At 48.4% G+C, this 12,080-nt stretch overlaps 2 protein-coding genes across 5 annotated transcripts; one reads left to right on the forward strand and one right to left on the reverse strand.

Moving 5' to 3' along the window:
* Window positions 1-1,176: 1,176 nt before the first annotated feature.
* On the reverse strand, window positions 1,177-4,945 carry LOC115769986 (uncharacterized protein F23B12.7). Of its 2 annotated transcripts, XM_030715052.1 has the most exons (6): window positions 4,806-4,945; window positions 4,284-4,750; window positions 4,108-4,222; window positions 2,496-4,046; window positions 1,596-2,432; window positions 1,177-1,534 (listed from the first exon to the last, which is right to left on the reverse strand). In XM_030715052.1, the coding sequence occupies exons 1-6, from the start codon at window positions 4,846-4,848 to the stop codon at window positions 1,272-1,274; spliced, it is 3,276 nt and encodes a 1,091-aa protein (XP_030570912.1). In that variant the 5' UTR covers window positions 4,849-4,945; the 3' UTR covers window positions 1,177-1,271. The 2 variants fall into 2 exon arrangements, with proteins under 2 accessions (XP_030570912.1, XP_030570913.1); XM_030715053.1 differs by having other exon boundaries at window positions 4,284-4,846.
* Window positions 4,946-5,353: 408 nt separating this feature from the next.
* Window positions 5,354-11,549, forward strand: LOC115769987. 3 transcript variants are annotated; one of them, XM_030715055.1, is made up of 4 exons: window positions 5,354-5,432; window positions 5,868-6,037; window positions 7,796-8,942; window positions 9,006-11,549. In XM_030715055.1, the coding sequence occupies exons 3-4, from the start codon at window positions 7,807-7,809 to the stop codon at window positions 11,122-11,124; spliced, it is 3,255 nt and encodes a 1,084-aa protein (XP_030570915.1). In that variant the 5' UTR covers window positions 5,354-5,432; window positions 5,868-6,037; window positions 7,796-7,806; the 3' UTR covers window positions 11,125-11,549. The 3 variants fall into 3 exon arrangements, with proteins under 3 accessions (XP_030570915.1, XP_030570914.1, XP_030570916.1); XM_030715054.1 differs by lacking the exon at window positions 5,354-5,432 and having other exon boundaries at window positions 5,486-6,037; XM_030715056.1 differs by lacking the exons at window positions 5,354-5,432; window positions 5,868-6,037 and adding an exon at window positions 7,567-7,652.
* The last annotated feature ends 531 nt before the right edge of the window (window positions 11,550-12,080 follow it).

Here is a 12,080-nt window from a genome sequence, read left to right on the forward strand (position 1 = left end):
CAATTAGTTACAAGTTAAGATCAACAATCAAATCGCAAAAAAATAATATCTTATTTTAGCATACGATACGATTCATCTATAAGAATAAAATATTATAATTATGAGAATTACGAGTTGCGAAAAGTTCGGGGCGTTGGTTTTAGCTGTAAAAATGAGAAATTAAAAACCACATATTCACTTGCTAGCATATAAGTCACCAAAGTTTGTATATAAAGTTAAAATAAAACATTTCAAATATCAATATTAAGCGATTTCAGAAAGTCAACAAGTTTTAAATCAGATTTAGCTATGAATTTCAATGCTTTCAAAGACATACCTTTGCTATAATCAGTAATATCTTTATAACTATTCTTGAAAAACCTTTGTTTTTATTGTCAGTCAAGTATTTCGTACGAAGGGATATATGTGCCACATGTGTGTGCATGTATGTATGTATTTATGTATGTATATATGTATGCATTTATGTACATAAGTGCACACACAGCAGGCATGTTTGTTTTCTAATAGACAAACGCAAACCAAACTTATTTGGCTGTACAGCAAATGTAAATAAACCAAATTTCTGCCAAGTGCTCTCCTCCTCGATTCTCAAGAACTCAAGTAGGCTCCGCAGTTTTTCATACTTAGCCAGTAGTGTAGTGCTTTTTGTTGTTTTTGTTTTTTTTTTTTTTTACATACATACGTACATACACATGTATGTATGAATATATGAATACATACATATGTACGTACATACATATGTACATACATACATATGTACATACATACACATATTCATACATACATACACACATACATATGTACATACACACATACATACATACACACATACATACATACACACATACATACATACACACATACACACATACATACATACACACATACATACATACATACATACATACACACATACATACATACACACATACATACATATACACATATACACATACAAATATATGTACATACAAACATACATAGGTGTACGTACGTATGCATGTATGTACGTATGTGTGTGTGTGTGTGATACACCCCTCAAAAGACATAATTTCTTTTCTTAGTTATCGAATGATCTGTGTTTGGTATACCTAAGACAGCTCATAAAATCCCAACGCCTTACTGCTAACTAGTTCAAAAGGCATCAAGTGGTTTTTGTTTGTCACTATCAAAAGTCGTATAATTGTTTATTTATTTACACAATTGATAACGCAATTTGATTTTTATATATAAAACCAGTCGCATACATCGCTCTGCATCTTGATTTCCAGCTAATGCTTTCGTTTTTTGCCCGCTTTGGGTTTGCCTCCTCCCATTTTGGGCTTGCCTCCTCCCATTTTGGCTTTGCCACCGCCAAACTTTTTGCTTGTATAGATTTTGCTATTCGAGCGACGCTTTTCCTCCCATTTCAGTTGCTTATCGGAGGATTTGTCCTTGTTGAAGAGTGCATTGCTGGTGCCCTGTCCCTTGGATTTGCCCGTTTCCTCAAGTAACGCTGAGAAATCATCCGCAGCAGCAAACAGCGAACTCATATCTGGGAATCGATTATATATTAGTATACATTTATGTAAGGTAAGCAAATAACTCATACGCACCGTTGCTGTGTTTCAGTTTCTGAGCAAAGTTGCGCTCATTCAAGGTGGCATCTTTGCGTAATTTCTTTGTTTTCGGCGGCGCATCGTCATCATCATCTTCGTCCTCGTCAGGACTGTCGGGCGCCTCGCTTGCATCACTATCGTCATCCATAGATATGGAACCAGCATCATCATCATCATCATCATCGTCGTCCTCATCGTTGTCATCCAAGGGCTCCAAATCAATTGAGCCCGTCTCATCGTCCGACTGATCGTCTGCCTCAGCGCCTGATAGATCATCCGCGTCCTCATCCTCAGCATCATCGTCCCAATCGTCATCCATATCATCATCTTCTGTTTGCTTCTTCTTCTTTTGCTTCTTTTTGGACTTGTCGGCCTGCAGCTCACCGCCGAGCTCCTCTAGATAGTTCAGTTCTTCTTCGTCCTGGTCATCATCGCCGCCTTGTTTCAGCTTTTTGCCAAAGAAGTCATCCAAATAGGACTCAAACTCATCATCATCGACTTCGCCCTCTTTCAAATCATCATCAACCGTTTCCGGTGCCTTTTCCTCTATTTTTGGCTGCTTCTTGCTCTGCTCCATCAGCTCTGCCTGTTTGCGCTTATGCTCCAGATAATTGAATATAAACATTTCATCCTCTGTGCAGGTGGTCTTGGTCAGCGACTTAACAGGCTTGCCACGTGCTCCGAATGCCGTGTAACGCTTGTGCGCGGCGCTGGCGGCGCCCTCCACTGCCTGCTGATGGTCCAGTTTCTTGGGATTCTTGAAAGCGAAACGCTCCAGGAAATGCGGCAGACCAAAGTCACGCAACGGGTCGCCATAGTAATCGATGCGTTGCTCTATAAGAAGGGAAAGGTATCAGTTAAGTGAACTCCAAACGGCATACAACTGTTGCTACTCACCCATCAGTATATGCTCGGCAAAGACCTGCACCGTGGGATGATAATGTTGGCGCAGAAGCAGCAGCTCGTTGCGCAGCGCATAGCCGGCACCCGCAAAGGCGGGCACACGATGATAGGGATCGTATTTGCAGGCGTCAATGTCGCGCACCTTGGACGACTCGGTGGAAACCAAATGGACATGGTGCCAGGAGCTGGTGCCGGGCTCCTTCTCCTTTTTCACCGTCGCTTCCGTCTGCTCCTCATCCACATCCTTGTACACCTCCTCACCATCGCTGCCAAACTTGTCCAGATCCTCAGCAGCAGCTGCCGGCAGCAGTTGCTTAGCGCTGGCCGCCATTGCCGTGTCCCCAATGCCGGCAACGAGCTCGCGGCGCATGCGGAGCAGCTTGTGCAGCACAATCAGACAGCCGGCAGCCATGTTGGGCGGCGCATAGAGCGCCAGCTGCAGCAGACGCTTTACAAACGCCTGAGCCCGTGCCACATGCTTGTCCGTGTGGATGGCTCGATGGACAATGTGCAGCAGCTGGGCCGCTGTCTTGCCGCCAATGTTGATTAGATTCAGATCCAGCAGTTTAATGTACAGCGCATTGTAAAAGCGATCCGATTTTTCGGTCTTCACTGTGACCAGCTGCAGCAGCAGGCCCAGCGTTTGAACCGAGACGCGTATGTCGGCCAGATGTACCAGACGATAGATGGTATCCTGCATCTCCTTGGTCAACAGCTCAGTGCTGCCCTTGGCCGGCTGTGCCTCGGTGATGGCCTTTTGCAGGCAACGCAGAATCGCCTGCATGGTGCGATTGTTGACGGCGCCCTTCTGCACCAGCACCTTGAACAGAGCAAAGCATATGTTGACCAGCTTGGTGCAGACCTCGGGACGACCCGATGGCGCTATGCTGGACAGAAAGCACAGCGCAAAGTGCTGGGCACGCTCGGAAATGTTGTTGCGGAAGAGCAGCTTCTCGGCCTCGGCGACAATGACGCCGCACATGTTGGGATGCCGTTGGGCCACCTCACTGAGATGATGCAGCGCCTTGGAGGCTATTTTGGCAATGGGATCGCCCAGCTTGTTGACTAGCATTGTGAGCAGCATTTGCTCCTTCTCGGGCGCATAGGCCAACAGTTTAGCAGCGGCCACAATGGCAGCCGTCTTGTTGTGCTCCTGACCCGTTTGCAGGCCCTGCATAAGGTTCTTGAGATACTCGTGATACTGATCCTTGAGCTCGCTCTCAAAATACCAGTAGGCGTAGATGCGACGTGTTTGCTCCTTGTGCAGCTCCCGCTTCTTCAGATGCTTCCAGTCGGCGCCGCGCGTGTGTATGGCCAACAGCTTGCGCTGCGGCGGCAGCAGCACCTCCTGCCACAGATCCGTGAGCACGGCAATGACATCGTTGCTGCTCTTGTTTGATATCTTGCAGAAGGCAATCAGGTTGGAGAGTGCTTCCAAATTGCCCAGCGGATTGCTGGTCACCAGCAAGGCGCCCGCATTGGCACGATCCTTGGCAGTGCCTTTGTGCAGGGCAGTCTGCAGCCAGCGTGCATCCGTGGGATTGCCTTCGAGGGAACATAAGAGGATTGTTAGGAGAATGCCACATTTTATCAAGGATTAACCTACGCTTATTGAATGTTGTCTTCTCCGCCTCAAAGGACGATTTGCATAGATTGAACAGCTCCAGCTGTTCGTTTTCCTTCATGTCCAGCACCTCATCGGTGGAGGGGTATTCCGTGTGCTGCATTTGAATCATATCAGATTAATAAGCACACATATATATTCTAGGAAAGCTTACGTACCACCTGATACCATTTCTTCTGGGCATCGTTATCGTCCGCTTGGAACTGTTGCCTGTTCCGCTTTTTTGTGGCAGTCTTCTCAGCTTCGTAGTCGCTCTCGTTCTCACTCTCCGTCACCTGCTCCTTCTCGGCGCCGTCGTCGTCGAACTTTATGCGCTGCGGCTTCTTTGCTGGGCCTCCTTCTGGGAGTTGGATGTTCTTTTTCGCTGGCTGCTCTTTGGGCTTCTTGGTGAATCGCACTTCCTTCTCCTCTTCTTCTGCATTGCCATCGTCTGCAAACTTAATTCTCTGGGGCTTTTTCACCTGTCCGTTTCTGTTGGCCGCATTTTTATTATTTTGTGCCTTTTGGGCAGGCGGTTTTTTGTTGTGCTTCTCGTTTTTGGGCTTTGCCAAAGCTTCGCCATCATCGTTAAACACTATCTTTTTATTTTTCAATGGTCCATTGATTTGCACGCCTGTAGCTACAGCTGCCGGCATAGTTTTAGTTTATTTAAAGCAACTTTAGCATTAAATAAAACTCACTAAAAAATATTGAACGCTCTGCACATGTGCTTGAAAGTGACATTCACTACGAGGCGGCTACACACAGATGTACGGTGTGACCGCCGTTGCGACGCAACTATGAGGCGCATGAAGTTGGCTGCGAAGTCCAGAATAAGTTGACGAGTTAACGCTAGTATTTTTACTGCAGTGGAATGATTGGCATTTAAGAAGTTAGTATATTTTTGTATTTTGTATTCGGTCCCACTGCAGTCCAGTATTGATACATCAGCTTATGCAGAAAGCGGCTGTGTCGCACGGGTTTTACCAGTACATTTTGTTTTAAAAATATAATTAAGCCTCGCGCTTTGTTTTGTTGTTTGCTGCTGCTGAACAACAAGCTATAAACGTGACTCGAATAAAAGCTCTTCGTGCAGTACTTGTCAACGCAATAACAGCTAAAGCTAAAGCTTCGTTTCGTGCATTCGCCCCTCATTTTTTCCCCGTCTTCATTTTGTGCTGTCTTTCGTGCGCGCATTTCCATGGAAAACGTTAATTTTTGTTTAATTTATGCGAAATTACACAAAGCTAATGTGAGGAATATGTAACAAAATAAACGCTGACACGCACACAAGCAACAGCAGCAACAACAACAATCAAAAACAAGGGGTAAAAACTGTAGAAAATTTGTGCAAAAAACTGTGACGACAGCAGAAGCAGCAGCGCGGGGCACGGGCAAATCGTCTGTTGAAAGAGTGCATTAGTGTCTGTGCGGTGAGTGTGTGTGTGTATGGGGGCCCAACTAAATTAATATTAAGCGGCCTCCTCCTGCTCCTCGATTCGCCCCGGTTATGACAACGATGATGGCCAATTTCCATGTACAACGTTGGCGCTTCCAGAGCCAGCTGCTCTTTCTGCGAGTGTAAACAAAGCAACACACGCATATACTCACACAAACGCGCACGCATACAAACGCACCGAAGACAATACAAAACGACGTAGACGTCGACGTCGACGTCCTTCACCTTGCGCCTGCTGCGGCTGTCCAAGCTGTGCACACATATTGAGTTTCAGTTTCATCTTCACAACCTGTTCACCAGCAAGACAGGAAGTTTCGCAAAGTGCAGCAGCCGACAAAAACAACGCAGACGACGACGACGACGGCAACAACGGAAGCGTCAACGCTTCGCTGAGCCATTGCCTGTGACTTTATTCGGCCAGCGGCTGCAGCTGTTCCCAAAAACCAAATCGACTCGCCAGAAGCTCTCACTCGGGTAAGCGCCCCTTGTTTTTTGGGTGTTCTTGTTATCAATCTTCTGGGAATTGACACAACTGTGAGCCTTTTGTATCCTTCTGTTGTCGCAACTGTTCTAATTTTGGGTGGTGGATGATTTTCACCACAGATATAACAGTGGTTGTTCGAAAATGCGAACACTTGGGCTATAGAGTTGAACTTAGTTTACAAATTATTTTTAGTATCGCATCTATTATTTTAACTATTATTTCTTCTCACACTTTTAGTAAGAAGAAATAATATTATTTAAGAGGACTAAATATTGGATAAAAATACAATATCGGCATTTGCGATTTCCAACTTTGTTCAAAAGAAGATATTAGACTAAATTGAATGTAGTAATTGGGTATAAATTCTCTCATTTCTGGAATATCTGCTTTCCAAGCGACTTTTGCAGTTTTAATATCAGTCTGTGTCGTTGTTCGCCCGCATCCGCTTTGCAACACTAATTGTTTCCGTCTAAATAATTGCTCAATAGTTTAGTTCGCTAAGCGTTATTAGCTCAAGCTTTTTGCAAAGCTTATCGCTGGAATTGATCTTAGTCAAGCTCTAAAAATGTGGGCTGCGCTCATTTCTAAGCGAACACAAACAATCACAGAAACTCGTTGTTCCGCAGCTCACCCCCGGCTCTTATCGTTAACAAATGCAACTTTAGCACGCGTCAAGAATTCTTTTAACTCTCGTTGCAGTCGCTGCTACTTTGACGTCATGGGTGCTGTTGATGTTGCAGCTGCGCGCTCTGCTATTTGTTTAGGTCTCGCTCTCTCGCTCTCGCTCTCTTCCTCACATACACAAGCAAACACAAACGCGCACAGGCACTGCGTGGCCCACTTGCATGCAGCAGCGCAGTCGCTGTCGCAGCCGCAGTCTGCGTCGCCTGCGCTGTTACCGCTGCTTATAGCTGACGTAATGCTGTTGCTATTGATAATAAAGCGGCGACTGGTGGGCAATTTTAATTTTATGCTGACCATAAATTCTCATATGGCACTTTCGCTAACTAAGTACTTTAAGGCAATTATGTGTCGACTTTATGGGTTCAAGTTCGCCGCGGCTTTTCGATAAAATGGGCGTAGCAACAAGTTTGAAAGCGAACTGCAACATGTTCGAACTAAAAGCTAGACACAATTCAATGTTTTCCTCTTTTTATTCAATTTTTTTTTTACCGAGTAATGTAACACAACAGACGTGAGCGGCATGCAAATCAAATTTCTCGTGAGCGTGGGAAGTCCCCGTCTAAATTCGAGACAAAAACAAACAAACTCCAATTTGTGGAGTGTGTTGCAGGCCCTCCCTAAAAAAAAGGGCTATTCTCACCTTTAAAACTATGCCAACATATTGTGCGAAATTGCATTTCTTAAGCAACTCCAGAGAGCAGCCAGAAAGGAAGAATGGATAGTCAAATACTTCAATTATATTCGAAAAGATATGCTGAGCCAAAGCATGATTCATTAAAAGACTTGGAATACTTTTTTACTCAAAGTAAGAAAAGTACTCGAAGCACTCAGGAAAAGGTTTCCAGATCAAAAAATATATATTTTGAGTGAAATATTTTTTATGTCAAATCATAGGATTAATCGAAACACACATTTTAAAAGGTATTTGCCCTATGTTAAATCGCGAGTTTTATTAGTAGGATAACAAATCTGTTGCCTAAAAAGACGGCTGATTTATTTCTGTTAAATTTTAAAGATTGTCTTTTAAATTAAATTGTTTTATTTGATTTATTTGCACCTGACAGCTGACACAATAATGGGTTCACCTGCGGGTGGCGATGGCAGCGCCAGCGAGACAGCCTGGCTGGAGGATTTGCTGCGGGAGGTGCAGCTGGAACAGTTCCTGGAGCGCATACGCGATGATCTGCAGGTGACGCGCTTGGCCCACTTCGACTACGTGCTGCCCGATGATCTGGAGCGCTGTGGCCTGGGCAAGCCGGCCATAAGGCGTCTGATGGAGGCGGTGCGCAAGAAGAAGGCCCATCAGTGGCGCAAGAATATACTCTCCAAGCTGATTGGCGGCGGCAAGCAGCCCTCGTCCAAGAAGCAGCAGCAGCAGCAACAGCAGCAGCAGCATTTGCAGCCGGGCGCGTTGACGTGCCTGATACATGAGAAGGACATAACGCTGGGCCTGAAGCTCGGCGATGGCTCCTTTGGCGTGGTGCGGCGCGGCGAGTGGAGCGCCTCGCCGGCGGGCCAGGTACTGCAGGTGGCCGTCAAGGTGCTCAAGTCGGACAATCTGACACAGCCGGGCATCATCGATGACTTCTTTCGCGAGGTACAGGCCATGCACGCCTTGGATCACTCGAATCTGGTGCGTTTGTATGGCGTGGTGCTTTCCCAGCCCATGATGATGATCACGGAGCTGGCGGAGCGCGGCTCGCTGCTGGACACGCTGCGCAAGCAATGTCGCCACACATCGCTGACCCACATCTGGAACTGGTCCGTGCAGATTGTCACTGGCATGGCCTATCTGGAGCAGAAGCGCTTTCTGCATCGCGATCTTGCCTGCCGCAATGTGCTCTTGGCCGCCGGCAACAAGATCAAGATAGGCGACTTTGGTCTGATGCGTGCGCTGCCCCAGGAGGACGACTGCTATGTCATGTCCGAGCACAAGAAGGTGCCGTTTCCGTGGTGTGCGCCCGAGTCGTTGCGTTTCCGTCAGTTCTCGCACGCCTCGGACACCTGGATGTTTGGCGTTACGCTCTGGGAAATGTTCAGCTTCGGCGAGGATCCGTGGGTGGGCCTCAATGGCTCCCAGATATTGCGCAAAATCGATCGCGAGGGCGAGCGACTGCATCAGCCGGACGCGTGCCCGCCAGATGTGTACGCCATGATGCTGCAGTGCTGGGACAAGACGCCCGCCGAACGGCCCACGTTTGCGGCACTCAAGTAAGATTCGCTTTTTCATATACTAGAATCCTTGCTAATGCTTTCTCTATACTCCACGTCTAGGGAGTATCTGGCCAGCATGTCGCCGCCGGTGATGCGCGCCACGCGCAGCTATCATGACGCCAAGGGCCTGCAGCTGGAGCCGGGTGACAGCATTGCCATCATCGATGGCCGCTCGGAGCTGAAGCTGATCAAGGGCCAAAACCAGCGCACCTACGATATTGGTGTCTTTCCGCGCGCGCTGCTGGAGCAGCGACGTCTCGGCGATGTGCAATTGCGAGGCAATGCGGCGCCTGGCTCGCCCTTTGGCTTCTGCTGGGGCGGTGCTGGCGCTGCGCAGGCCAACGGCGAGGAGCGACAGCGCAAGTGCGCCTCACTGACGCCACAGGCCGTGCAGTCGCCGCAGGGTCATGCCAAGGAGCGCAAGTCCATATCCAGCAAGCAGTTCTCCTACAACAAGCTTGTCAACGATTGCGGCGGCCTGCAGCGACGCAATGCGGTCAAGCAGAAGATTTCAGCAAGAGGTCCGAACCGGCCACCACCGCCGCACCAACTTCAACAGCAGCAGCAGGAGGGCATACTGATCGACATATCGCCGGAGATGCGACCGACGGCAGCTCTGGCCGCTGGCGACAGCGCCTCGCTGCAGCTGGACAACTCTTTTTGCCTGCTGGATGCGCCCATTGATGTGCCCACATTTGCTGAGGCTGCCGCTGGCACAGCCTATTCCTCGGGCCCCAACACGCCCACCTACTTCAACGAGCAGCCGCAGTTTGATTTTGAGTCGACGCCAGGACGCCTGCAGCCGCCGCCCTATCAAATGCCGCCCACCTACTCCAACACCATGGAGTTTGCCCAGCAGCTGCAGAAGCGCGAGCAGCAGACGCCTGTGCGGGATCCGTTCGATACCAGCAGCCTGGATGCCACCGCTGGCGCCCTAATGCTCTACTCGAATGCGCCGCCTCCAGAGCCTGTTGTTGTTGCGCCCATTTACGGCAGTCCAGCTGCACGCAAGAGTCTCTTTGGCGCTGGCGCTGGCCTGGCCAACGGGCATGCCAACAAGGAGAACATACCCGCTTTGGAATCGGCCGCCATGCAGTATAACCTGAGCAATCTCTCGCTGGAGCGCCATGAGGTCACAACTGTGCAGCAGCAGCAGCAGTCGGAGAGCGTGCTGCTGGACAAATCCTTTATAGCTGAGCTGGAGAAGGACATGTATAGCGGCAGCAACAAGGCGCAGGAGGATTATCAACGCAATTCGGCGCAGATGTATGCCAACAAGGAGATTGTCTACAAGCAGAATCTCACGCCCCTGAAAAATGCCGCTGGCAGCGGCAATCTCTCGAATCACTCCAGTCCCACATCTAACGGCAGTCAGGCTTCGCCCACGCCCAAGCAGAATAATGTGGAGACCGCTGCAGCCGCAGTAGCAGCAGGAGCAGCAGGAGCTGTCACCACGCAGAGTGTCGTGAATCGCATTTGGTATGAGCGTGTGGCAGCCACGTCCTCGGAGTACTATGCACAGCCGCCGCCAGAGTCGGCGGAGCAACTGTATCAAAATCAGCCGCAGCAGCCGGAAACGCATCACTCGTTTGTGGCCATATCCAATCGCGTGGTGGCGCCCAAGAGCAGCGTCTACGCTTCTAATGCCTCGCTGTACGGCAGCGTGGCGGCCACCGGCGGCGAACGCTATGATCAAGTGGCTGCCAGCATGGCCGGTTCCGCCTACTACGGCCAGGTGCCCAATGGCAGCGGCACGGCCATTTACGACGAGGTCACCCTTGACGATTATCTGCGTCCGCATCGGCCGGCACCGCTGGCCCCGCCGCCACTTTCGGCACAGCAAATCCAGCGGCGTCTGGACAAGATGCGTCAGCAGCAGCAGCAACAGCTCGAGGGCGCCCATCAGCTATATGCACCGGTGCCGGCGGAGGCGCAGCGCGAGCAGGAGAAACTGCAGCAGCTGATGCTGGAGCTGGGCAGCGCCGCGGTGGAGCAGGATGTGCGCAATGCACTGCGCGCCGCCAGCGGCGATGTGCAGCTGGCTCAGCGCCACTACAAGATCGATCAGCTGACCCGGCTGGGCGTCGCCGGCAGGTCACAGTGCGAGCAGGCACTGCATCAGACCGGCTGGAGCTTGGAAATGGCCGCAGAGCTGCTGCTTCAGACGGCGGCGGGTTAAATGCAGCCAATTGGAGTAATAATTTTGGGCACAATTCTTTAGTTTAGCCAGATATTTGGATTAGTTTTGTAATCTGGCCGTTGCTGCCAGCCGCCGTGTTTTTAGTTTTTAGCTCGATCTACTTTTATTGCCCAACCGAAAAAGTCTCGAATCTATGCGAAATACTCGACTAGAATGCATGAATTTCAGAACAGAAACAAAAGTCCAATGACTGTACTATATATTAGCACACAAGCATATTATTTTATGTTTAAGCTTAAGCAATGATTTGAAATGAATAATTTGTAATTGTTGTTATTGCATTACTGTATATAATTTAATGCAAAATTATTTGCAGAAAAATACGCAACTTCACAACTAATGATGCAAGCTGCAACAGACGAGCAAAACTGCCAGTGTATGGCCGCTATTTAGTTAGTTATTAAATCAATAAATTATATGTAATTGTTACAAAGTTTAATACGTTTCCTCTTTGTGCAAAGTAATAGCGCGGTAATCAATTTAAAAATAACGACTTTTTCCTTTTACTCGATACTTTTCATTGCGGACTCCGCTACATACTCATCGATAACACATTTCGTCGATAGTAACATCGGTGTATTTATAGTATTTTTCGTATATCGCAGTACGGCCACACTGCTGAGCTTTGTTTTAGTTGCAATCGAATCGGCGAAGGTAGAGGTACGGAAGGTCCGCAGGTTGCTTGTTTTTGCGAGAAAAAAAAACAACAATTCAATTATGTTCGTGTGTGTGTGTCTGCGAGTGCTTGTGTCGCCTAAATTTATGACGCATACTAAGTGCAAGCGCATATCAGTGTGATAAAAATATTGTGCAACACTCGAACGGCAAAAAATGTAAAATCCCAAACGCTGCACTTCAGTTCAATACGATGCGAAAAAGAAACCAACAATGCAGCATAGAAGAAGAAGAGTGCGTGCATTCGGCCTATGCTCGTT

The sequence above is a fragment of the Drosophila novamexicana genome, unplaced genomic scaffold (genome assembly GCF_003285875.2).
Source record: "Drosophila novamexicana strain 15010-1031.04,08,12 unplaced genomic scaffold, DnovRS2.1 tig00004554-arrow-pilon, whole genome shotgun sequence".
Taxonomy (NCBI): domain Eukaryota; kingdom Metazoa; phylum Arthropoda; class Insecta; order Diptera; family Drosophilidae; genus Drosophila; species Drosophila novamexicana.

Coding starts and splice junctions, on each gene's coding strand:
- LOC115769986 (XM_030715052.1), bottom strand. CDS start 4,848: ATGTCACTTTCAAGCACATGTGCAGAGCGTTCAATATTTTTTA. Junction 4,223..4,283: donor AGAAGAAATGGTATCAGGTG/GTACGTAAGCTT, acceptor ATTCAAATGCAG/CACACGGAATACCCCTCCAC. Junction 1,535..1,595: donor GAAACTGAAACACAGCAACG/GTGCGTATGAGT, acceptor ATCGATTCCCAG/ATATGAGTTCGCTGTTTGCT.
- LOC115769987 (XM_030715055.1), top strand. CDS start 7,807: ATGGGTTCACCTGCGGGTGGCGATGGCAGCGCCAGCGAGACAGCCTGG. Junction 8,943..9,005: donor CCCACGTTTGCGGCACTCAA/GTAAGATTCGCT, acceptor CTCCACGTCTAG/GGAGTATCTGGCCAGCATGT.